Source organism: Zingiber officinale, chromosome 9A, assembly GCF_018446385.1.
Source record: "Zingiber officinale cultivar Zhangliang chromosome 9A, Zo_v1.1, whole genome shotgun sequence".
In the NCBI taxonomy this organism is placed as follows: Eukaryota; Viridiplantae; Streptophyta; class Magnoliopsida; order Zingiberales; family Zingiberaceae; genus Zingiber; species Zingiber officinale.
In genome coordinates this window covers 11,660,228-11,683,436 of record NC_056002.1, presented here as the reverse complement: position 1 = coordinate 11,683,436, position 23,209 = coordinate 11,660,228, and the positions used below count along the sequence as shown (strand labels likewise).

Below are 23,209 nucleotides of genomic sequence, written 5' to 3'. Positions count from 1 at the left end.
ATTTGAGCATTGTGACGAAATAATCCTTCTGCTGCCTGCCGTAAGTAGTTCCGCTAATGAATAAACCCTCTTATTCATATTATAGTTCGGGCTTGCTCAAAACTTCTAGGTAGCGTTTGAGGATCATATCGATCTGGGTTTCCCCATCAATTTCTCCTCCAAGGATCTCAGTATCTCATTCACATAAGCCATCATCTTTAGGATATGATCCCTTACAGAGTACCCTCTTGCATGGTGGTGTCATTATCTTTCTCATGGCTTCTTGCCTAGAAGCCCTATCCCGATGACCAAAGAGTTCCTTGAGATTGTTCATAATATCATAGGTCGTTGGTAAATCTTGTTGATGTTGCAATACATTTGACATTGAAGCCAAAATGTAACACCGCGCCATCTCATCTGCTTTTACCCATTTCCTATGATATTCAATCTCCTCTTGGGTAGATTCACCAGTAGGTGCATCAGGGCACTGCTCAGTCAGTACATATTTATAGCTTTGTAAGAACAATGTCCAGGTTTCTTTTCCAATCTATGTAGTTTGGTCCAGTAAGTCTATTCTGTTGAAGTATGATGGACAGTGGGTTGAAAGACATCCTAAGAATCACAAATAACTTTTGGTCAGAACTCTAAATTTAGAATAATATTGATTCCTCAAACAATACTATTTTAAATTAACCAACACCTCATAACACCGTGAATTTTGTATGCCACGTTAGTGTGGACGTATACAAATTCAACATTTGTAAAAGGAGGGTTTTAACCCATTAATTTTATTATCTTATCAACCTAACTTTTTGACAAATAAAATTAATAGTTGGTATCATTTGGTCACACAAATAATAGCAGTGACTCCGTTGGGGAGGATACTATTAGATGTGTCTAAGTGTATACCATTACTTGACACTAAGTCCATTAATAAGATTATGCCCCTTCCGTTGGGGAAGATCACACGCTCTTAATTAACTTCCTATAGTCATCCAAAAATGGAAGTCTGTTCTAGTGATCCACAAACAAGCTCATCCGTTATGGAGGAAGGCACTCAGAGCCAACGCGCAAGCTTATTTGCATCACTTACAAACCAGTAATGGAGACCATGAGATTTATTTAAAAAATCTCTCTCCCACTTAGTTATTTATAAATGAGGAATTTTAACTATGCTAGCATACTTTACTTGTAAACTAACATACACACACAGCATAATATAAAAGCAATAGAGAAACTAATTTTCAACTATTATGGCTTTTATCTCTAGTTGTCCTCCGTGTGTTGTCATCCCAAGCTGCTGCCATATTTGGCCACCGCCACCGGGTCTAGCTGTCACATCCATCTTGCTCCTTGTTCCGCTGCGCCTCTGGTCCTTAGAAGGTTCCACGCTTTGCAAGATTCGATCCGCGACATAAATAGAATTTTACATTTTGATCCTATATTCCATAAAAGGAATGTACATGTATCTAGATCAAAAATAAAATCCTAATAAAACTAAATACAGCTCCTGCTGTATTTGAATATAATCATGCACACACATTTAAATGCCCTTGACATGTCCAAGGGTCCAATCACACACATAATAACTAAAAGCCATAATAGTTGGATCCTGCATCCACAAAGTTAGCACATCCTACTATTAACCTGCCTAAATTATGTATGACATGTGCATAATTAAACTAAATACCAAATACAGAGGCAAAACCCTCAGACTGATTTGTTGGTTGCTACTCGGAAAACCTATAGGTTCCACTGTACAAAAATTTTGTACAAAGATCTGAACCTTTTCCTAGCTACCATGTGTTCTTTTAAATTAAATTTTGGATCGCCTGCGGAACTTAACACGTTTGATCCAAAACTTAATCTATTTGTTCTTTTAGGTTTTGACTTGGATCTCCTGCGGAACTTTACACGTTCGACCCAAGTCTCCTTAAGTTATTAATTCCATTAAATATTAATTTCCATAATTGGTTCGACGTGGCGAGGCACATGGCCTTCTTGGATATGGGAGCAACCACCACCGACTAGACAAAACCTTTTATAGAAAGCTAATATTTAATTTCCTAAAATAACTTTAGGTTAACCAAAGAGAACAATCAAATCACAAGGAAAAGAAAAAACAAAAGAACACAACATCGAAAAACATATTCGAAATTCTAGAACGTAAGCCTCTTGTATTTGATATTATTTCCATAAATAACTAGCATGATGCGGAAATAAAAATTACTAGTTATACCTTGTAGAAAAACCTCTTGATCTTCTACCGTATTCCTCTTCTAACCTCGGACGTTGTGTGGGCAACGATCTACCGAGATGAGAAACCACCAACCACCTTCTTCTCCTCCAAGCAAGGTTCGGCCACAAAGGAAGAACTTCACCCAGGACGACAACCAAAATACTAACCAAGCTCCAAGAGATGCTAGCTTTCTCTCCTTCTTCTTCTTCTTCTCCAAGTAGTATCCGGCCACCACAAGAGCTCCAAGGAAGGGAGAAAGGTTCGGCCACCACAAGAGGAAGAGAGGGAGAGGATGGCCGGCCACACCAAGGAACAAAAGAGGGAGAGAAAATAATAGAGGTTGTGTCTCTTGAAGGCACCCTCACCCCTTCTTTTATATTCCTTGGCCTAGGCAAATTAGGAAATTTATTTACAATAAAATTTCCTTAATTTCCTTGACATGATTTATTTGAGAAAAATAAAATAAAATTTCCCAAATAAACTCTAATGGCCGGCCACATCAAGAGGAAGCAAATTGGACAAGTTTCAATCAACAATTAAAACTTTCCTTATTTGTTTCCGAAAATTTTAAAAATAAAATTTCTCTTCAAAAAATCTCTTCATGGTTAATAAAAAGAAATTTCCATAATTTTAATTTTACAACATGTGAATAATTTTTAAAGAGAAAATAAAACATCTCTCCAATCTACAAATAAGGAAAGAGATCTAATCTCTTTCTTTAATCTTTTGTAGATCTTTTACAAGAGAGATATTTTAATTTTAATTCTCTTTAAATTATATCTTCCACATAATAATAAAAATTAAAATTAATTTTTTTTTTAATTTAATTTGGCCGGCCCCCACTAGCTTGGGTTCAAGCTAGGGCCGGCCACCCAATTTTATACCTAGGCCGGCCCTAGCTTGGTTCCCAAGCTAGCTTGGCCGGCCCCCTATTGGTGGGTATAGAAGGTGGGTATAGGTGGGTATAGAACTCTATAAATAAGAGGCTACGATAGGGACCGAGAGGAGGAATTGGTTTTGGTCTCCCGATAAAATTAAGCATCCCATGTTCGCCCCGAACACACAACTTAATTTTATCAATGATAATTCATTCCACTAGAGAACTATCATTGAACTACCGCACCAATCCCAAATTACATTTTTGGGCTCCTTCTTATTATGAGTGTGTTAGTCTCCCTGTGTTTAAGATATCGAATGTCCACTAATTAAGTGAGTTACTGACAACTCATTTAATTAATATCTAAGTCCAAGAGTAGTACCACTCAACCTTATCGTCATGTCGGACTAAGTCCACCTGCAGGGTTTAACATGACAATCCTTATGAGCTCCTCTTGAGGACATTATCAACTTAGTATCTCTAGGACACAGTTTCCTTCTATAATCAACAACACACACTATAAGTGATATCATTTCCCAATTTATCGGGCTTGTTGATTTATCGAACTAAATCTCACCTATTGATAAATTAAAGAAATTAATATCAAATATATGTGCTTGTTATTATATTAGGATTAAGAGTACACACTTCCATAATAACTGAGGTCTTTGTTTCTTTATAAAGTCAGTATAAAAGAAATGACCTCAAATGGTCCTACTCAATACACTCTGAGTGTACTAGTGTAATTATACAGTCAAGATAAACTGACACCTAATTACACTACGACCTTCTAATGGTTTGTTCCTTTCCATTTTGGTCGTGAGCTACTGTTTATAATTTATAAGGTACTGATAATATCATCTTCTGTATGTGACACCACATACTATATTATCTACAATATAAATTAATTGAACAACTACAACTAAATGTAGAAAATTTGACCAAATGTGATTCTTTATTCATAATGAATGTTTACAAAGCTTAGGCTTTCAGTATACACTCCAACAATCTCCCACTTATACTAATGACTAAGCTGTCATATCTTCTACCATACATCTGATTACCATTCCCTCCACATGCCGATCGAAAGCTTTCGCCGGAAGGGCCTTAGTGAAAGGATCTGCCAGGTTATCCGCTGATGCAATCTTGGCGATGACAACTTCTCCTCGCTTCACGATATCTCGTATCAGGTGGTACTTGCGCTCTATATGTTTACTTGCCTTATAAGCTCATGGTTCCTTCGATTTTACAACTGCACCGCTATTATCACAATAAATTGTGATGATTTTGGGCAAACCAGGAATCACATCTAAGTCCATTAGAAAGTTCCTGAGTCATACTGCTTCTTTGGCTGCCTAAGAGGTTCACATACTCACTTCCATGGTTGAGTCCAAACGCATTCCGCTTAACACTCCTCCATGAAATGGCTCCACCTCCTAAAGTAAACACATAGCGATGTAGACTTCATTGTTATCCCTATCTGAAGGAAATCAATGTGTAACCATGAGGAGCAGATCGTCGCTTGGTAAACTAGCATATAATCTCTAGTCCTTCTCGGGTATTTTAATATATGCTTTACCGCAGTCCAATGTCCTTGTCGAGGTTACTCGATATCTGCTGACCATGCCCACGTAAAACAGATATCGGTCTCGTACATAGCATTGCATACATTAGGCTTCCTACACCGAAGCATAAGGAACTGCTTTCATGCCTCTATCTCTTTCGACGTCTTTGGAGACATCTCTTTAGATAGAGCTACTCCATGTCTAAAAGGTAAGAAACCTTTCTTGGAATCTGCATGCTAAAGCGAGCAAGGATTGTATCTATATATGAAGCTTGGGATAGACACAACATTCTTTTCTTACGATCCCTTATAACTTTGATCCCAAGAATGTGTGCACAATCTCCTAAGTCCTTCATATCAAATTGTTTGGACAACCATACCCTTACGCGATAATATCTTGACATTGTTGCCAATTAACAAAATATCATCTACGTATAGTACAAGAAATACCACCACGTTTCCGTTACACTTCTTATATACACAAGACTCATCCGGACTTTGAATAAATCCATATGACTGGATTACTTCATTAAACCGGATGTTCCAAGATCTTGAAGCTTGCTTCAGTCCATAAATGGACCGATTGAGCTTGCACACTAGATGCTCTTTGCCTTTTTCAATGAACCCTTCTGGTTGCTTCATATGGATGTTCTCTTCAAGACTTCCATTAAGGAAAGTTGTCTTGACATCCATTTGCCAAATCTCATAATCCATATGAGCAGCAATGGATAAGAGTATCCGGATAGACTTAAGCATGGCTACTGGTGAAAAGGTTTCCTCATAATCGATTCCCTCTTTCTGAGTGTACCCTTTCGCAACAAGCCTAGCTTTGAAGGTTTCTACCTTCCGTCATCCCTCTTTTCCTTTTGTAGATCCACTTACATCCAACGGCTTTTACACCATCGGTGGTTCTACAAGCTCCAGACCTTGTTAGAGTACATTGACTCTATTTCGAATTCATCGCCTTTTGCCAAGATCTTTGATCATCTTGGAGTGCTTAAATCATATGTCCGGGATCGGTTCATGTTTACAGGATCAAACCAAGATTCTCCCAAAAACATGAATCTTCAGTTGCCTTACAACCCTCCCACTACGACGAGGCAATGCGTGGTTGTGTATCATGTGTGACACGTGTTGCGGTCTCTTGTGGTACTTCATCTTGTCTTGTTGGTACTGAAGTAGACATGTCCTCTCTAAGTTCTTCTAAAACAACTTTGCTCTTGGGCTTGTGATCCATTATATAGTCTTCTTCTAAAAGCGGGCATTGGTGCTAACAATGACCTTACGGTCTTTAGGACTATAGAATAAACCACCTTTCGTTCCTTTGGGATATCCTACAAACACGCGAACTTCATGACGGATTCTAACTTATCGATCTGGTTTCAAGACATGTCTTTGGACTACCAAATCTGAATATGTCTTAGGCGGGCTTTCGCCCATTCCACAATTCTATGGGAGTAGAAGAAACTGATTTAGAAGGTACTAAGTTCGGAACATACACTGTTGTTTCCATATCCCCAAAGCGAATTTGTAATTCTGAATAACTCATCATTGATCTAACCATCTCCATAAGAGTCCTATTCCTTCGTTCTGCTACACCATTCCGTTGGGGTGTTCCAGGTGCGAACAATTGGGATTGAATCCCGGCCTCGATAAGTAATTCCTAAACTCTCTAAGAGGTATTCGCCACCACGATCGGAGTAGTGTCTTGATACTTTTACCTAGTCGTTTCTCCACATCAGCCTTGTATTCTTTGAACTTATCAAAGCACTCGGACTTGCGGCGCATTAGGTAAATGTATCCATATCTTGAATAATCGTCTATGAAAGAGACAAAATATTCAAAACCTCCTCTTGCACGGACGGACATAGGACCACACAAATCGGAGTGAACCAATTCTAACACTTCTTTGGCTCTATACCCTTGGCCTTGAATGGCCTCTTGGTCATTTTACCTTCCAAGCAAGATTCACAAGTTGGAAAATTTTCCAACTCAAATGAACTAAAAGTCCATCAGCTATAAGCCTCCGAATCCTACTTAAGTTAATATGACCAAGCCTTAGATGCCAAAGATATGCTTGGTTCATTTCCAAGGTTCTTTTCTCTTATTAGAGTTAGAAGATGAGTTATAAATTTCCATGTTTTGCTTTGTGGAAGAAATTGGATTTAAAGTATACAAATTGCCAACTAATGCACGAGCAGATAATCACTTTATTTCTTTTAATAACTACATCGTTCTGAAAGAAACTGAATATCCATCTAAAAACAGTTTTGAAACGAAATTAAATTCTTTCTAAAACTGGGTACATAAAGACAATTTCTTAAAATCAAATTTCTATTTCTACTAAAAGATAAGTAGACGTCTCCCACTAACAATGCCACCTTAGTAGCATTGCCCATGTGACAGTAATTTCTCCTTCAGATAGTCGTTGGGTTTCCTGGAACCCTGCAAGGAATGCAGACATGATCGATGGCTCCGTATCTACACACGGTCTTTGGTAGATAACACCGCTAAACATGTTTCAACAACTAGAGTATCGAGATATACCTTTGTTTTGGTTCCTACGAGGATCAGCCTTCCATGTCACTGCTTCGGATGAAGCACTTGCCCTTGACTTCTTCATTCCACTTTAAATCCTGTACTCGAGATTTATTCACTTTCTTTCTTGAACCGACTTGTTTCTTCTTCTTCTTTCCTTCGGTTTAAAAGTAGAACCATTTTCAGCATAGTGAATTTGAGCATTGTGACGAAATAATCCTTCTGCTGCTTGAAGTTCTGTCAGTAGTTCCGCTAATGAATAAACCCTCTTATTCATATTATAGTTCAGGCGAAACTGCTCAAAACTTCTAGGTAGCGTTTGGAGGATCATATCGATCTGGGTTTCCCCATCAATTTCTCCTCCAAGGATCTGTATCTCATTCACATAAGCCATCATCTTTAGGATATGATCCCTTACAGGAGTACCCTCTTGCATGGTGGCTGTCATTATCTTTCTCATGGCTTCTTGCCTAGAAGCCCTATCCTGATGACCAAAGAGTTCCTTGAGATTGTTCATAATATCATAGGCTGTTGGTAAATCTTGATGCTGATGTTGCAATACATTTGACATTGAAGCCAAAATGTAACACCGCGCCATCTCATCTGCTTTTACCCATTTCCTATGATATTCAATCTCCTCTTGGGTAGATTCACCAGTAGGTGCATCAGGGCATTGCTTAGTCAGTACATATTTATAGCTTTCAGCAGTAAGAACAATGTCCAGGTTTCTTTTCCAATCTATGTAGTTTGGTCCAGTAAGTCTATTCTGTTGAAGTATGATGGACAGTGGGTTGAAAGACATCCTAAGAATCACAAATAACTTTTGGTCAGAACTCTAAATTTAGAATAATATTGATTCCTCAAACAATACTATTTTAAATTAACCAACACCTCATAACACCGTGAATTTTGTATGCCACGTTAGTGTGGACGTATACAAATTCAACATTTGTAAAAGGAGGGTTTTAACCCATTAATTTTATTATCTTATCAACCTAACTTTTTGACAAATAAAATTAATAGTTGGTATCATTTGGTCACACAAATAATAGCAGTGACTCCGTTGGGGAGGATACTATTAGATGTGTCTAAGTGTATACCATTACTTGACACTAAGTCCATTAATAAGATTATGCCCCTTCCGTTGGGGAAGATCACACGCTCTTAATTAACTTCCTATAGTCATCCAAAATGGAAGTCTGTTCTAGTGATCCGCAAACAAGCTCATCCGTTATGGAGGAAGGCACTTTGAGCCAACGCGCAAGCTTATTTGCATCACTTACAAACCAGTAATGGAGACCATGAGATTTATTTAAAAAATCTCTCTCCCACTTAGTTATTTATAAATGAGGAATTTTAACTATGCTAGCATACTTTACTTGTAAACTAACATACACACACAGCATAATATAAATAGAGAAACTAATTTTCAACTATTATGGCTTTTATCTCTAGTTGTCCTCCGTGTGTTGTCATCCCAAGCTGCTGCCATATTTGGCCACCGCCACCGGGTCTAGCTGTCGCATCCATCTTGCTCCTTGTTCCGCTGCGCCTCTGGTCCTTAGAAGGTTCCACGCTTTGCAAGATTCGATCCGCGACATAAATAGAATTTTACATTTTGATCCTATATTCCATAAAAGGAATGTACATGTATCTAGATCAAAAATAAAATCCTAATAAAACTAAATACAGCTCCTGCTGTATTTGAATACAATCATGCACACACATTTAAATGCCCTTGACATGTCCAAGGGTCCAATCACACACATAATAACTAAAAGCCATAATAGTTGGATCCTGCATCCACAAAGTTAGCACATCCTACTATTAACCTGCCTAAATTATGTATGACATGTGCATAATTAAACTAAATACCAAATACACAGAGGCAAAACCCTAGCTCTGATACCAATTGTTGGTTGCTACTCGGAAAACCTATAGGTTCCACTGTACAAAAATTTTGTACAAAGATCTGAACCTTTTCCTAGCTACCATGTGTTCTTTTAAATTAAATTTTGGATCGCCTGCGGAACTTAACACGTTTGATCCAAAACTTAATCTATTTGTTCTTTTAGGTTTTGACTTGGATCTCCTGCGGAACTTTACACGTTCGACCCAAGTCTCCTTAAGTTATTAATTCCATTAAATATTAATTTCCATAATTAGTTCCCTGGCGTGCCGAGGCACATGGCCTTCTTGGATATGGGAGCAACCACCACCGACTAGACAAAACCTTTTATAGAAAGCTAATATTTAATTTCCTAAAATAACTTTAGGTTAACCAAAGAGAACAATCAAATCACAAGGAAAAGAAAAAACAAAAGAACACAACATCGAAAAAACATATTCGAAATTCTAGAACGTAAGCCTCTTGTATTTGATATTATTTCCATAAATAACTAGCATGATGCGGAAATAAAAATTACTAGTTATACCTTGTAGAAAAACCTCTTGATCTTCTACCGTATTCCTCTTCTAACCTCGGACGTTGTGTGGGCAACGATCTACCGAGATGAGAAACCACCAACCACCTTCTTCTCCTCCAAGCAAGGTTCGGCCACAAAGGAAAAGCTTTACCAAGGAGAAAAACCAAAATACTAACCAAGCTCCAAGAGATGCTAGCTTTCTCTCCTTCTTCTTCTTCTCCAAGTAGTATCCGGCCACCACAAGAGCTCCAAGGAAGGGAGAGAGGTTCGGCCACCACAAGAGGAAGAGAGGGAGAGGATGGCCGGCCACACCAAGGAACAAAAGAGGGAGAGAAAATAATAGAGGTTGTGTCTCTTGAAGGCACCCTCACCCCTTCTTTTATATTCCTTGGCCTAGGCAAATTAGGAAATTTATTTACAATAAAATTTCCTTAATTTCCTTGACATGATTTATTTGAGAAAAATAAAATAAAATTTCCCAAATAAACTCTAATGGCCGGCCACATCAAGAGGAAGCAAATTGGACAAGTTTCAATCAACAATTAAAACTTTCCTTATTTGTTTCCGGAAATTTTAAAAATAAAATTTCTCTTCAAAAAATCTCTTCATGGTTAATAAAAAAAATTTCCATAATTTTAATTTTACAACATGTGAATAATTTTTTAAAGAGAAAATAAAACATCTCTCCAATCTACAAATAAGGAAAGAGATCTAATCTCTTTCTTTAATCTTTTGTAGATCTTTTACAAGAGAGATATTTTAATTTTAATTCTCTTTAAATTATATCTTCCACATAATAATAAAAATTAAAATTAAATTTCTTTTTTAATTTAATTTGGCCGGCCCCCACTAGCTTGGGTTCAAGCTAGGGCCAGCCTTAGGCCGGCCCTAGCTTGTTCCCAAGCTAGCTTGGCCGGCCCCTATTGGGTGGGTATATAAGGTGGGTATAGGTGGATATAGAACTCTATAAATAAGAGGCTACGATAGGGACAGAGAGGAGGAATTGGTTTTGGTCTCCCGATAAAATTAAGCATCCCGTGTTCGCCCCGAACACACAATTTAATTTTATCAATGATAATTCATTCCACTAGAGAACTATCATTGAACTACCGCACCAATCCCAAATTACATTTTTGGGCTCCTTCTTATTATGAGTGTGTTAGTCTCCCTGTGTTTAAGATATCGAATGTCCACTAATTAAGTGAGTTACTGACAACTCATTTAATTAATATCTAAGTCCAAGAGTAGTACCACTCAACCTTATCGTCATGTCGGACTAAGTCCACCTGCAGGGTTTAACATGACAATCCTTATGAGCTCCTCTTGAGGACATTATCAACCTAGTATCTCTAGGACACAGTTTCCTTCTATAATCAACAACACACACTATAAGTGATATCATTTCCCAATTTATCGGGCTTGTTGATTTATCGAACTAAATCTCACCCATTGATAAATTAAAGAAATTAATATCAAATATATGTGCTTGTTATTATATTAGGATTAAGAGCACACACTTCCATAATAACCGAGGTCTTTGTTTCTTTATAAAGTCAGTATAAAAGAAATGACCTCAAATGGTCCTACTCAATACACTCTGAGTGTACTAGTGTAATTATACAGTCAAGATAAACTGACACCTAATTACACTACGACCTTCTAATGGTTTGTTCTTTTCCATTTTGGTCGTGAGCTACTGTTTATAATTTATAAGGTACTGATAATATCATCTTCTGTATGTGACACCACATACTATATTATCTACAATATAAATTAATTGAACAACTACAACTAAATGTAGAAAATTTGACCAAATGTGATTCTTTATTCATAATGAATGTTTACAAAGCTTAGGCTTTCAGTATACACTCCAACACCTTATATGTTTTGATTGTCGTTTATTTATGTATCGTATTGAGCATGTTGGCTTCATGTAGCATACATGTTCCTGTTTATATTTATATGATGACTATTGTATGTTGCGCATCATATCATGGTATCCATGTCAACGACAAATTCTCCCTTGCGGCCGAGAGAGTCGTTGACCAGGGTCGTATCCTCAACCACTCGAGAGAGTGGTAGCTGGAGTTGATGTCACTTGTCCTGTCGTGCTTCCACCCAGTCACTCATAGGTAGTGATAGCTGGAGTTGCGAGCAGCATGGCCCCCCGTCGCAGATGTAGCTAGTTAGCTACTATGCAACTGTCCCTTCGGCCACTCGAGAGGGTAGTAGTTGGAGTGGTGTACAGTCTGTCACTGACCTGGCCTCTCGACCATATAAGGGTCATAGTGAAGAGGGGTGAGCGGGAGTGACCATCCGTGCATACGCTGTTAGTATACTTGTTTTGGCTGCTGTTGTTTTACAGATGTTGTTATTGCTTACTTACTGCTGTTGTTCACATATGCTGATATGCTTACTTATATTGAGATATACTCTCATTGTAGGTGTTTAGACATTAGTTTATTTATTGGAAATGTTTATATACCTTACATATTAGCTCTGTAGTTATGAGCAGTACTATAGCAGATTAGTAGCACTTCTGACCTTTTATTGTTAGCCTAGGATATGGCTTCAGGTATGAACGTTATTATATTATCAGGATGGTATCTGCTACTTTCTTTATGAGACTGATTCCTTTTAGCATTCTTTATTTATATGTTATGTTCATGCACTATCTTTCCTTACCCGCTAAGTTCCAATGCTCATCACCTTGCAAACTAGTTTTCTTCCGCTAGGTAACAGGTAGATGTGTCATAGATGCTTGGAGAGTCTCGGCTGCCAGTCCCACGTCACACTCGAGGATAATCTTTTTTTTGGTTTTGTTACTGTTTGGGTGGTATGTTGATTTTGCGTATTTTGTTTTCTAATAAGTCAATGTGGATTTTGGAGTCTAGTTTGGTGGTTGCAGGTATTTTAGTTAGTGACTTTGTTGGTTTTACATTCGTATTATTTTATGATTTTCCTCTACGTTTACTTTTAGCCGTGTGGGTTGTTATTATACTGCGTGGTTGTGTGTTTACTTTTAGCCGTGTGGGCTTATTATACTTTGTGGTTGTGCTTATATCCAGTAGTGTGGGTTGTTGAATATGTTATTATATTATTTGTGTATGTATATTGCTTCATATTGTCATCGGTACATGAGAGATGCTCACGAAATTTTGTCGGTAGGGACTCTGCTGGGGGCGTGACAGTAAATAAATTTTCTACAACTTATAATAATTTTTATACTTATTAGCAAAGCGGTTGGAGTGACGAGAATGTGTTGGAGAATGCACTGAATATGTGGAAAGCCGACAACAATAACAAAGATTTTAAGTATATGCATGTGTGGAGGGTTCTCAAAGAATATGAGATATATACTCCACAATCAGTTGCTCATTACTCTAACAAGAAGACAAGGACATCCGAATCAGGGGGAACATTTCAACATCAAATCCAGATACAAGTGTTGATTTAGATGACTTTAAAGTCTACATTCGCCCGATAGGGCAAAAGGCAGTGAAGATGAAGGGCAAATCTAAAGCCAGAGAGGGCAACACAATGGAATATGTAGGACCGATGCGGCCGGGTAGAAGGGGGGGTTGAATAGCCCTGAAAAATCAAACACAACCCTTTCTCGTACGATTAAGCTAACACATAAAAAATAGATTAAACAGAAAATAAAGCATAAAAACGAGGCACCGAATTTGACTTGGTTACAACCGGGGAGGTTGTTAATCCAAGGATGAAGATCGCACTAAGAGCTCCTTCAGGCGGAGAAGCCTCGTTTACAGCAGTGTAAGCACAGAAAGACAGAAGCTAATCTAAACAGTGGAAACACACAAGTGTTGTTTACAATTTCTGAACTGATCAAAAATTATAGCCTTGGTCGGGGCGCCTGGAAGGGTTCCGGGCGCCCTGGGGGGGATAAAGTTTTATCCCCCAACGTTCAGATCACGTAAATCGTGATCTTGGTCAAAATCAGGGTCCGGGCACCCGGAAGCATTCCGGACGCCCCGGACAGCTCCAGGCGCCCGGATTGGTTCCGGGCGCCCCGGAGCAAAATGTCAACTGCGGTTGACTTTTTGTCCGGGACCACTTCTCCGTTAAGTCCCCGTCTCGGTCCGGGTCTTCTGCTCCGGATCCGCTTGATTGGGTGATCTCTGACATCCGGAATAGGGCTTACCCGAACCCATCTTCCGGTCTTCTCGAGCGTGCTTCCCTCCGGCTTCTCGTCCCTCGGAATTGCCGCGTGTCCCTTCTCGTCCACCAGCGTACTCATCCGCAGACTTCGTCCCTCGATCGCACCCCGTGCCGACTTTCGCGCTAGCTGCGTCTCTTGCTCCCTGAGCAATCTTCCGCTCCGGCTTTCGTACCTCGGAACCATCGCGCGCACTTCCTTCTCGTCCGCCGGTGTACTCTTCCGTAGCGCCTTGTCCCTCGGACGCACCGCGTGCCGTCCTTCTCGCTAGCTGCGTCTTCCGCTCGAGTACCTGTGCTCCTAAGCTCCTGCACACTTAGACACAAGGTTAGAAAATAACAGAACCTAACTTAACTTGTTGATCACACCAAAACCAACCTTGGGGTTCCAACAATCTCCCCCTTTTTGGTGTGATCAACCCAAGTTAAGCTAGGGTTAACTAGACAAAAAATAAACTAACTAAATTTACAATTTAGTGCACAAAGATAGAAAAAAAATAGTTTTAGGCTACCTCCCCCTAGACTTATACTTATCCTTCTCCCCCTTTGATCACAAAAAAATGGGGTTCCAAAAAAAATCTAAGGGTTAAAGACTTAGAAAATTTTGAAAAGCTACCTTAAAAAAATTTCTAAGTCAAAAGATTCTAAGTTAGAAAAAGAATTTTGCAATCAATAAAACTTAATTTTTCTAAACACTCTAAGTAAAAATTATTTTTGAAAATAGAATTTTAAAAAAATTAATTATTTAAAAAAAAAATTTATGTCAAAATTTTGAAACATGTTTGAATAACTTTTTAAAGCATTAAATAATTCTAGTATTAATGCTTTATTAATTAAACATTTATTTCAATATTTGGCTTCCAGGCAGTGGCGAGGCACTAGGCCTTCTTGGTTATTGGAGCAACAACCACTTTCTAGTCAAAGCCCATAAAGAAATTTTTGTTTAATTTTCTCACTTAAAGCGCTAACTTTGATTTTAAAATTTACACTAAGCAAGATTTAGGAACCCAATAAAGGTTCCAACCTACTGGATTAACTAAAAATTTCTTAGGGACATATTTTCTAGAGATATTTTTAATTTGTCCCTGGTGATATCTATAATACCAATTCAAATTATTGAACCTTCTAAAATTGGTTTTAGATGAGCAAGCAGAGTTTTTCAAGTTTTCTACTTGAATTTTTAAATTTTGAATTTCTAATTTTAATTTTTCATTTTCTAAATTTGATTTATCTAGCATTTCTAACGGACAAGATGTAGCTAATATTGCTTTTAAATCTTTATTTTCATTTTCTAATTTGCAGCAATCTTTTGTTAAAATTTTAATGAATTTAAACATTTTATCAGGAGGAAGAGATCGTACCTCACTTACCTTGTCGATCTCGTTGTCGGTTTCTCCCCCTGAACTGTTGCTCTCTTCGGACGTGGCTCCCCCTTCATCGATGCTTTCGATGCTCATTTCGGAAGAGCTTGACTCGCAGTCGTCGTCTTGATGACTCGCCATTAACGCGAGCCCGGAGAACTCCTCGACTTCCGATTCCGACGACGTATCGTCCCACGTCGCTTTTAGGGCCTTGCGCTTTTGGATAGGCTTCTTACCCTTGTCCTTCCCTTTGTTCTTCAGTTTAGGGCAATTGTCCTTGACGTGCCCTTCTTCATCGCAATGGTAGCAGCGGATGGTTCTTTTCTTTCTTCCCTGCGGATGGTTAGATTTCCTAGATTTACAAATATTTTTAAATCGTCTTACCATCATTACCATTTCCTCGTTGTCGAGAGAAGATTCTGACTCAGGTTCGTCTCTCGAAGCTTTAAGAGCGACATTATTCTTGGGCTCCTTCGGACCTGCACATCTTGACTCATGCACTTCAAAAGTTGAAAAGAATTCGTCTAATGAAATTTTTTCTAGATCTTTTGAAATGTAAAAGGCATCTACTAGTGATGCCCATTTTGAGTTTCTAGGAAAGGAATTTAGGGCATACCTTAGCGAATCTCGGTTACTTACCTCTTCTCTGAGATTCGTAAGTCTAGTGATGAGTTCCTGAATCCTCGAGTGTAGATGTGCAATTGTTTCACCTTCTTCAAATCGGAGGTTTGTAAGCTGGTTACGAAGTAAATCCCGTCTTGCAAGTTTGGCTTCGGATGTTCCTTCGTGTAACTCCAGGAATTTCTCCCAAAGCTCCTTTGCCGAGTTGTAGGTACCGACTCGATTGACTTCTTGTGTTGGAAGTACACTTAGCAGATGGAATTCTGCTTTCTTATTTGCCACGTGGTCAGCCTGCTCCTTCTTTGACCATTGATTTCTTGCTTTGCCCTCTGGTGCTTCATAGCCAAATTCCATTGTTAGTAATAAATCATAATCTGTTTCAAGAAATACCTTCATTCGATTTTTCCAGCTAGCGAAGTCCCCTTCGAATTTTGGTGCGTGGATGTTGGATCCGGTCATCTTGTTGCTTCGTTCGGCGGTTAGTCCTCCTGAAGCACCTCGGCTCTGATACCACTTGTAGGACCGATGCAGCCGGGTAGAAGGGGGGGTTGAATAGCCCTGAAAAATCAAACACAACCCTTTCTCGTACGATTAAGCTAACACATAAAAAATAGATTAAACAGAAAATAAAGCATAAAAACGAGGCACCGAATTTGACTTGGTTACAACCGGGGAGGTTGTTAATCCAAGGATGAAGATCGCACTAAGAGCTCCTTCAGGCGGAGAAGCCTCGTTTACAGCAGTGTAAGCACAGAAAGACAGAAGCTAATCTAAACAGTGGAAGGACACAAGTGTTGTTTACAATTTCTGAACTGATGAAGAGCTTCTGGACCAAGGCTATATTTATAGCCTTGGTCGGAGGCTCCGGGCGCCTGGGGATAAAGTTTTATCCCCAACGTTCAGATCACGTAAATCGCGATCTTGGTCAAAATCAGGGTCCGGGCGCCCCGGAGCAAAAAGTCAACTACGGTTGACTTTTTGTCCGGGACCACTTCTCCGTTAAGTCCCCGTCTCGGTCCGGGTCTTCTGCTCCGGATCCGCTTGATTGGGTGATCTCTGACATCCGGAATATGGCTTACCCGAACCCATCTTCCGATCTTCTCGAGCGTGCTTCTCTCCGGCTTCTCGTCCCTCGGAATTGCCGCGTGTCCCTTCTCGTCCACCAGCGTACTCATCCGCAGACTTCGTCCCTCGATCGCACCCCGTGCCAACCTTCGCGCTAGCTGCGTCTCTTGCTCCCTGAGCAATCTTCCGCTCTGGCTTTCGTACCTCGGAACCATCGCGCGCACTTCCTTCTCGTCCGCCGGTGTACTCTTCCGCAGCGCCTCGTCCCTCGGACGCACCGCGTGCCGTCCTTCTCGCTAGCTGCGTCTTCCGCTCGAGTACATGTGCTCCTAAGCTTCTGCACACTTAGACACAAGGTTAGAAAACAACAGAACCTAACTTAACTTGTTGATCACACCAAAACCAACCTTGGGGTTCCAACAGAATATAACATCGACAAAGAATGACAAGATATTAAAGAATATCAAATACAAAAATGACTTTAAGGGAAGTCGAGATCTTTCATAAGGATTATTAAATTCTTATGAAGGATACTAGTGAGATGACACCAGGACAACTTTATTTACATGAGAAAATGATAGAAAAAAAATAAACAGAGACATGGCCTAGTGTAGATGAGTTTACGTTTATTTTTATATATTATTATAATTTATATATTTTTATTTGATATACTGTAATATTTATGTATTTTTTTAATTATTAATGTTATTTCATATTAATAATTTATAAATTTAAATTATATAAAAATTTAATAGTGTATAATGTAAAATATAAAGGAGAAATGAGAATTATATATAATGAAAAGTGTGAGACCCATGAAATAATTGTTGAGAGATTTTTTGATAGTGGAAAGAGGTGTGAGGTTTTTAACTTTTGATGTGGCGCAGACATGATAACGAAGGAGCTCTCAATGGGCGTTAACCACTGTGAATGCTCTTATGGACTTCCATTAAACATGTCCACGTGGATAGTTCAGTGAGATAGCACTAAAATCATATGAAGAGAAGCAGAGATGCCAATCGGATTAAGCCAGTTGCCAATCGATTAAGCCAATTGCGATCTTAACTGGAGATAATTAAAAATAAATAAATAAATATATAATATTTTTATAAAATATTTATTTTTACAAAAAGCTTATATATTCTTTTTATTTCGGGATATTTTTAGATGTTTTATTTTTTTATTATTTTATAGCTTTTGGAAAAATCGGGAGGGCTTAAAGTGACAAGTCGGGCCTGACACAGTCCCTCACAAACCGGGCAAATCCGGCAGACTAAACAAAAGGGGCCAACTGGACCCAGGCCGTATCCGGCCCAGTTATCCAACTTCGAAACCCCTACTAGTATTAGCAAGGACACTACACACTAAACTGCAATCACTTGCCCTATCGGGATGTATAATTGGCCAGTGCAGTAGTATTGTCATTATAAAATTTAGGATTAAATCTTCATTAGTAATCAGGTCTCTGTTCATTAGTAATCATGTGTCTGTACTTTTTCATGTGTTATTGAAGTGTCCAAAACTAATATTCACTTGGGTCGAATTACCTTTTTACCACCCAGATCATTACTAATTTTATTCCCCTCCCATCCTTAGTATAATCTTACAACGATTAGCTATAAAATTATCCCATAATTTATCTCCTGTTTTTTATAATCTTACAACGGATTATAACGGTGCCTGGAGTGAACATAACCTCAGGCACTACAATTTTTTATGTTTTTAATTTTTATATTTAAAAAATTATCAAAGTGTAGAAGTATATTTGGGCTCTCACTCTTAGATGAGTGACTTTATTGCCGTACTTTGGATGATTATATTAATAATTAATGATATTTTTAGTATAACACATTAATTATGATTTAAATATTTCATCAAAATATATTCTAAGGGATTTTAGTTTTATATATATATATATATATATATATATATATTTCCTCTAGGATCAAGCTTCCTTTTTTTAATTTTACTATTTAAGATTAAAAATTTTAGACTTTCATGGTATATATTATATGTATTAGGGTTTAAGATTTTAAAATTTAGAGGTAAAATTATAATAGATTTAAACTAATAAGATTTTTCTATAGGATTAAGGTTTCTCTTATATTATAATGTCCAAGATAAATAATTATAGGTGCTAGATAATATATGTATTTAGGATGTTTTAAGAAATTTATGATTTTTAAAAATTAAAAACAAATAAAAAAACACAAGAGTCGAGCTTGGGATCAAATCCAGATGCCCGACTAAAAATAAAAAATAAAATAAAATGAATCAAAATACCTAGATTAATTCCAGCCATTAAAATTTTTTATCACGGACTATTTCCCAATGAACGGTCGGTTAGCATATCTTTTCATCTATCTATCTATATATATATATATAAATTAAATGCAATTTATTTGTTAAAATAGCTAATATTTATGAAACTGGCCATTAATATTTCAACCTAAAAGTACAAGGTTTCTTTCAGAGAATATCCTTGATCCGCTTTTATGATCAGAGGATTGTTTCTTTACATATATTAGTATATTAGTGAAGATTGATGAACTTCATCAGTAAAGTAGATGCGGATAATCAATTTCCATAAATATATGAGAAAGGATCATCCTTTAATTCGTAATCCAGCTTCGGTTTCTTCAGGCAAACCATTAATTGCATGAGTGGAGAAAATTAAGAACCCAAAAAGGGAGGATTGAGTTAAAATTTGTCAGACTTAAAAAAAATCATTAAATCCCCCCTATAGCACAGAGAAAAAACTTAATCCCCTCGCCCACACATCGCTGCAGCGGTCAAGCTACTGTGGACCGCTAAAGGGAGTGCTGGCATTGAATTTAATGGAAAAAATTTGAACCGGACGATCGTTGGGAAAAAGCATCTGGTACTGATTTAGCATTGGGCGGTCTTATCAGAGGATGAAGACTATGGGTCACTGCCGATAATTGGCTGCAACACTTTCATGATTTATCCCGGGAAAAGGTGAAACATGCTGCAATTCTGTGACTTATTGTGAGAACCGATGAAAAAGAAATCGGACCGTAAAATTGTTCAAGCAAGATGTTGAATAAGAAACCAAGACGAGGTTCAATCTTATCCTCATTAAGCAGGAAGAAGCCTCTCTGCTCTAAGATTAATCAATTAAAAACAACAACTAATCCATTAGTGTCAGTCAAATCTGTCAGCGTTGCTTGAAACTTTGGCCAAAAGATTGCCAATTTTTTCTACTTTTGTTGTTAAATTCAACGTAACCTGCAACTGCATTTTCTCAGAAATTTCAAAAGTTGTTTGGCTATCAATTCTTTCATTTTCAGTTGTTTCACCGGACTCACTTCAGCTGCAAATAGATAAGGAAGATTGTCAATGGCAGCTTTAATGCGTGAACAAGTAGGCATCGAGTCTGAAAGCTTTTATTCCTTTACTATCATGAAACATAAACTCTCGTGACTTCATGATCACTGTAAGTTATTCTCCACTTTGAGGAGTTTGTACAGTTCTCAAAGGTTAGGTATACTTGCCAAATGACAAAAGAAGAAGAAGAAGAAGAAGCAAGAAAAAGCAGGTCACAGGTTGTCAATGGAAGAAAGCAGCTATTTAGGAGTAAGTGGAATTGTGAATCAGATTCGTCTTCTGTGCTGTCAAGAACAGTAAAATTGCGAGGAAATCTCATGGAAAATCACAAGAAAATTAAACAATTGACAAGTAGATAAGTATTGGATGAGATAAAAATGAGTTTTTTTTGTGGAAGAAAAGGTAGCGAAATCTTGCAGGAATCATCCATCCCATGTTTGATCGATTAAGCTGTAGATTGCCCAGTAGGGAGATGGCAGGAAGGAAGCTGCAGAAAAAAATTTGTACAATTCAATCATTGATTGATTCTCATACCACGAAACGAGGAGCAAGCATCTCTCAGGAAGAAGAGGCGGCGGCGGAAGCAGCGGGTGCCGTCGGCGATGTCACCGGGAAGAGCGGCAGCAGGGTCGGTGGCGCCGCGTCCCTCGGCGTGGTCCTAGGAGAAGGGTGCAGGTAGAATCCCTTCTCGGCGATGGCCCGCTCTTCAGCCGAGATTGCGCCCGCCGGTGGCGGATTCGGCTGCGGCGACCGGTTGAACGGATCAGGGATCAACGGAGTGACGGGGCTGAGGGTCAACGACGGCAGGTCGATCACGCTGGGGGAGAGGATCTCCGGCTGCCTGCGCGGGGAGAACGCGGCGCCGAGGGGGGAACTAGAGTAAGGCCCCGCGAAGCTGGGGATCATCGGGCTTATCATTTTCAGATTCTCGAGGCTCCCGCGGCGCTCGTAGAGCTTGAACGCCGGCTTCTTCGGCCCCGTCGCCATGGCTGCAACCGAGACCCCGTTCTTTGCGGGAAGCAGAGCAGGCGCCGAGTGATGGTGGTGCTTGGCGGCGGTTTCGGAGGAGCCGGTGAGCATCTGGACGGCCTGCTTGAAGGATCCGGCGTCGGCCTGGATAAAGGTGGTGACGAAAGCGCTGACATCCACAGACTTTGGCACTGATTTGGGAATGATCAATGACGGAACCGCCGCCGCCGCCGCCGCTCCATTTCTACTGCTGCTGCTGCTGCTGGCGGAGAAGCTCGGGGACTGGGTCTTCTCCTTCTCCATTGATGGATAAAAATCCATTTTTTAGGGTTGGAGAAGCGGGAGAGGCAGGAGAGGAAGAGGAGGGAGCTTGGAGTCTGCTTCTTCCCCTGGTTCTTTAATGTACAATCGTCCTAGTGTCGGTCCCATAGATATGGAAAGAAGTATATATAAGTATATAGACATCAAGCATATGATGGGATAAATCCTAGGTCGTCAAGTTCTTGAGAATCAATTCTGACTATTATGCTAGAGATGTCATATACCAATCAATTCTGACTATTATGCTAGAGATGTCATACACCTATCGTTTGTGCTACGTCCTGGGTTGCTTTTATTCTATAGTGAGAGTCAAATTTGGCCCATTCATAAAAGGGAATAGGCTCTTGGATCGGCTTGGTCAGGTTAGGGCTGCAAACGAATCGAGTTAGCTTGCGAGCTTTTCGATTCAGTTCGAAAAATATTTGATTTGTATTCGAATTTATCGAATTCGAGTCGAACTTGAACATGTTTGAACACGAGTCCAAATTATATTGTTCGCGTCGCTCGTGAACTGCTAACGAGCCTTAATATTTATTAATATAAGTTAAATAAATAAATTTCGAGCCTTTCGAACTTATTTTTTAGCAATAATTTGAATAGTTCGCGAACATGTTCAAATATGTCGAGCCGAACTCGAACCCGAGCCCTAATTCGAACCGAACTCGAACCAAATATTTTAAATTTTTCGAGCTTCGAATCGAGCTCGAACTCGAATATACCTATTTCGAGCCAAATTCGAACCTTAAATTTTTTTATATACTCAACTCAATTCGATTTGTTTGCATCCTAGATCAGGTTAATCAAGTTAATCGATTAATTTTAAGAGGGCAGCTTCTCTAAAATTTTAAATTTTAAATTTTAAATAAAAATATTTTTTAATATTAAAATATTATTTAATTTAAGGGAGATGAAAAATAAAGAGGATAAATTAGATAATAAAAAATAAATATTATAAGAGAAAATAAAAATAAAAATAATGAAAGATAGAAGAAAATAATAAAAAAATTAAGATAAATTTTTTTTAGAAAAATATAAATAGATTATATTAATGGTCTCTTTAATGTCGACCTCATGGATATAGAGAGAGCTAAATATAAATATACAAACATTAGGTGGATGGTAGTATAAATATTAAGTCGTTAGTTCTTGAGAATCGACCCTTAATTATTATGTCAGAAATGTCATGTGCTCATTGTCAGAAATGTCATGTGCTCATTGTCTGAGTTATGTTCTAGGGGCGGATAATAAAATTTTAGAGTAGCTGATGTAGTGGGTAGGAAAAAATGATGTCCAAATTTAATAAAATAGATAATTTATTTTAGATTTAAGAGATTTTATAAAAAAATTGATATGAATATTTTTATAAATGGTTAATAGAGACGGCTTTGGAACACTAAGCATAAGTGACACGTCATTTCTTTGGGCATTGGCTCGTAATCATTATAGCAAAGATAATTATATTCATTTGAGATGTTTTATATAGTCCATTTTTAGATTATATAATGAGAAAATAAATTGCGAGGACTTTGAAATTGATCTGGTGTTATTTTTTTTTTGGCTTGAACCGAGCCGATTTCATATGGTTTTGGATTTTGTAACACATAGGAGACCAGGAGAGATGGTGCAGATGACGATTGTCTGAACCATGATGCGTTGTAGCAGTTTGGTCGATGTTTTAACATTTTTTTTTTAATTCAATACGATTCTGATAAAACATGATGA

General features: G+C 38.4%; 1 protein-coding gene across 1 annotated transcript; it reads right to left on the bottom strand.

The window, feature by feature from the left end:
* Window positions 1-19,575: 19,575 nt before the first annotated feature.
* On the bottom strand, window positions 19,576-21,479 carry LOC122020664 (VQ motif-containing protein 4-like). Its single transcript, XM_042578674.1, has 2 exons — window positions 20,732-21,479; window positions 19,576-20,183 (listed from the first exon to the last, which is right to left on the bottom strand). The coding sequence occupies exon 1, from the start codon at window positions 21,467-21,469 to the stop codon at window positions 20,756-20,758; it is 714 nt and encodes a 237-aa protein (XP_042434608.1). The 5' UTR covers window positions 21,470-21,479; the 3' UTR covers window positions 19,576-20,183; window positions 20,732-20,755.
* Window positions 21,480-23,209: the final 1,730 nt, after the last annotated feature.

Coding starts and splice junctions, on each gene's coding strand:
- LOC122020664 (XM_042578674.1), bottom strand. CDS start 21,469: ATGGAGAAGGAGAAGACCCAGTCCCCGAGCTTCTCCGCCAGCAGCAGC.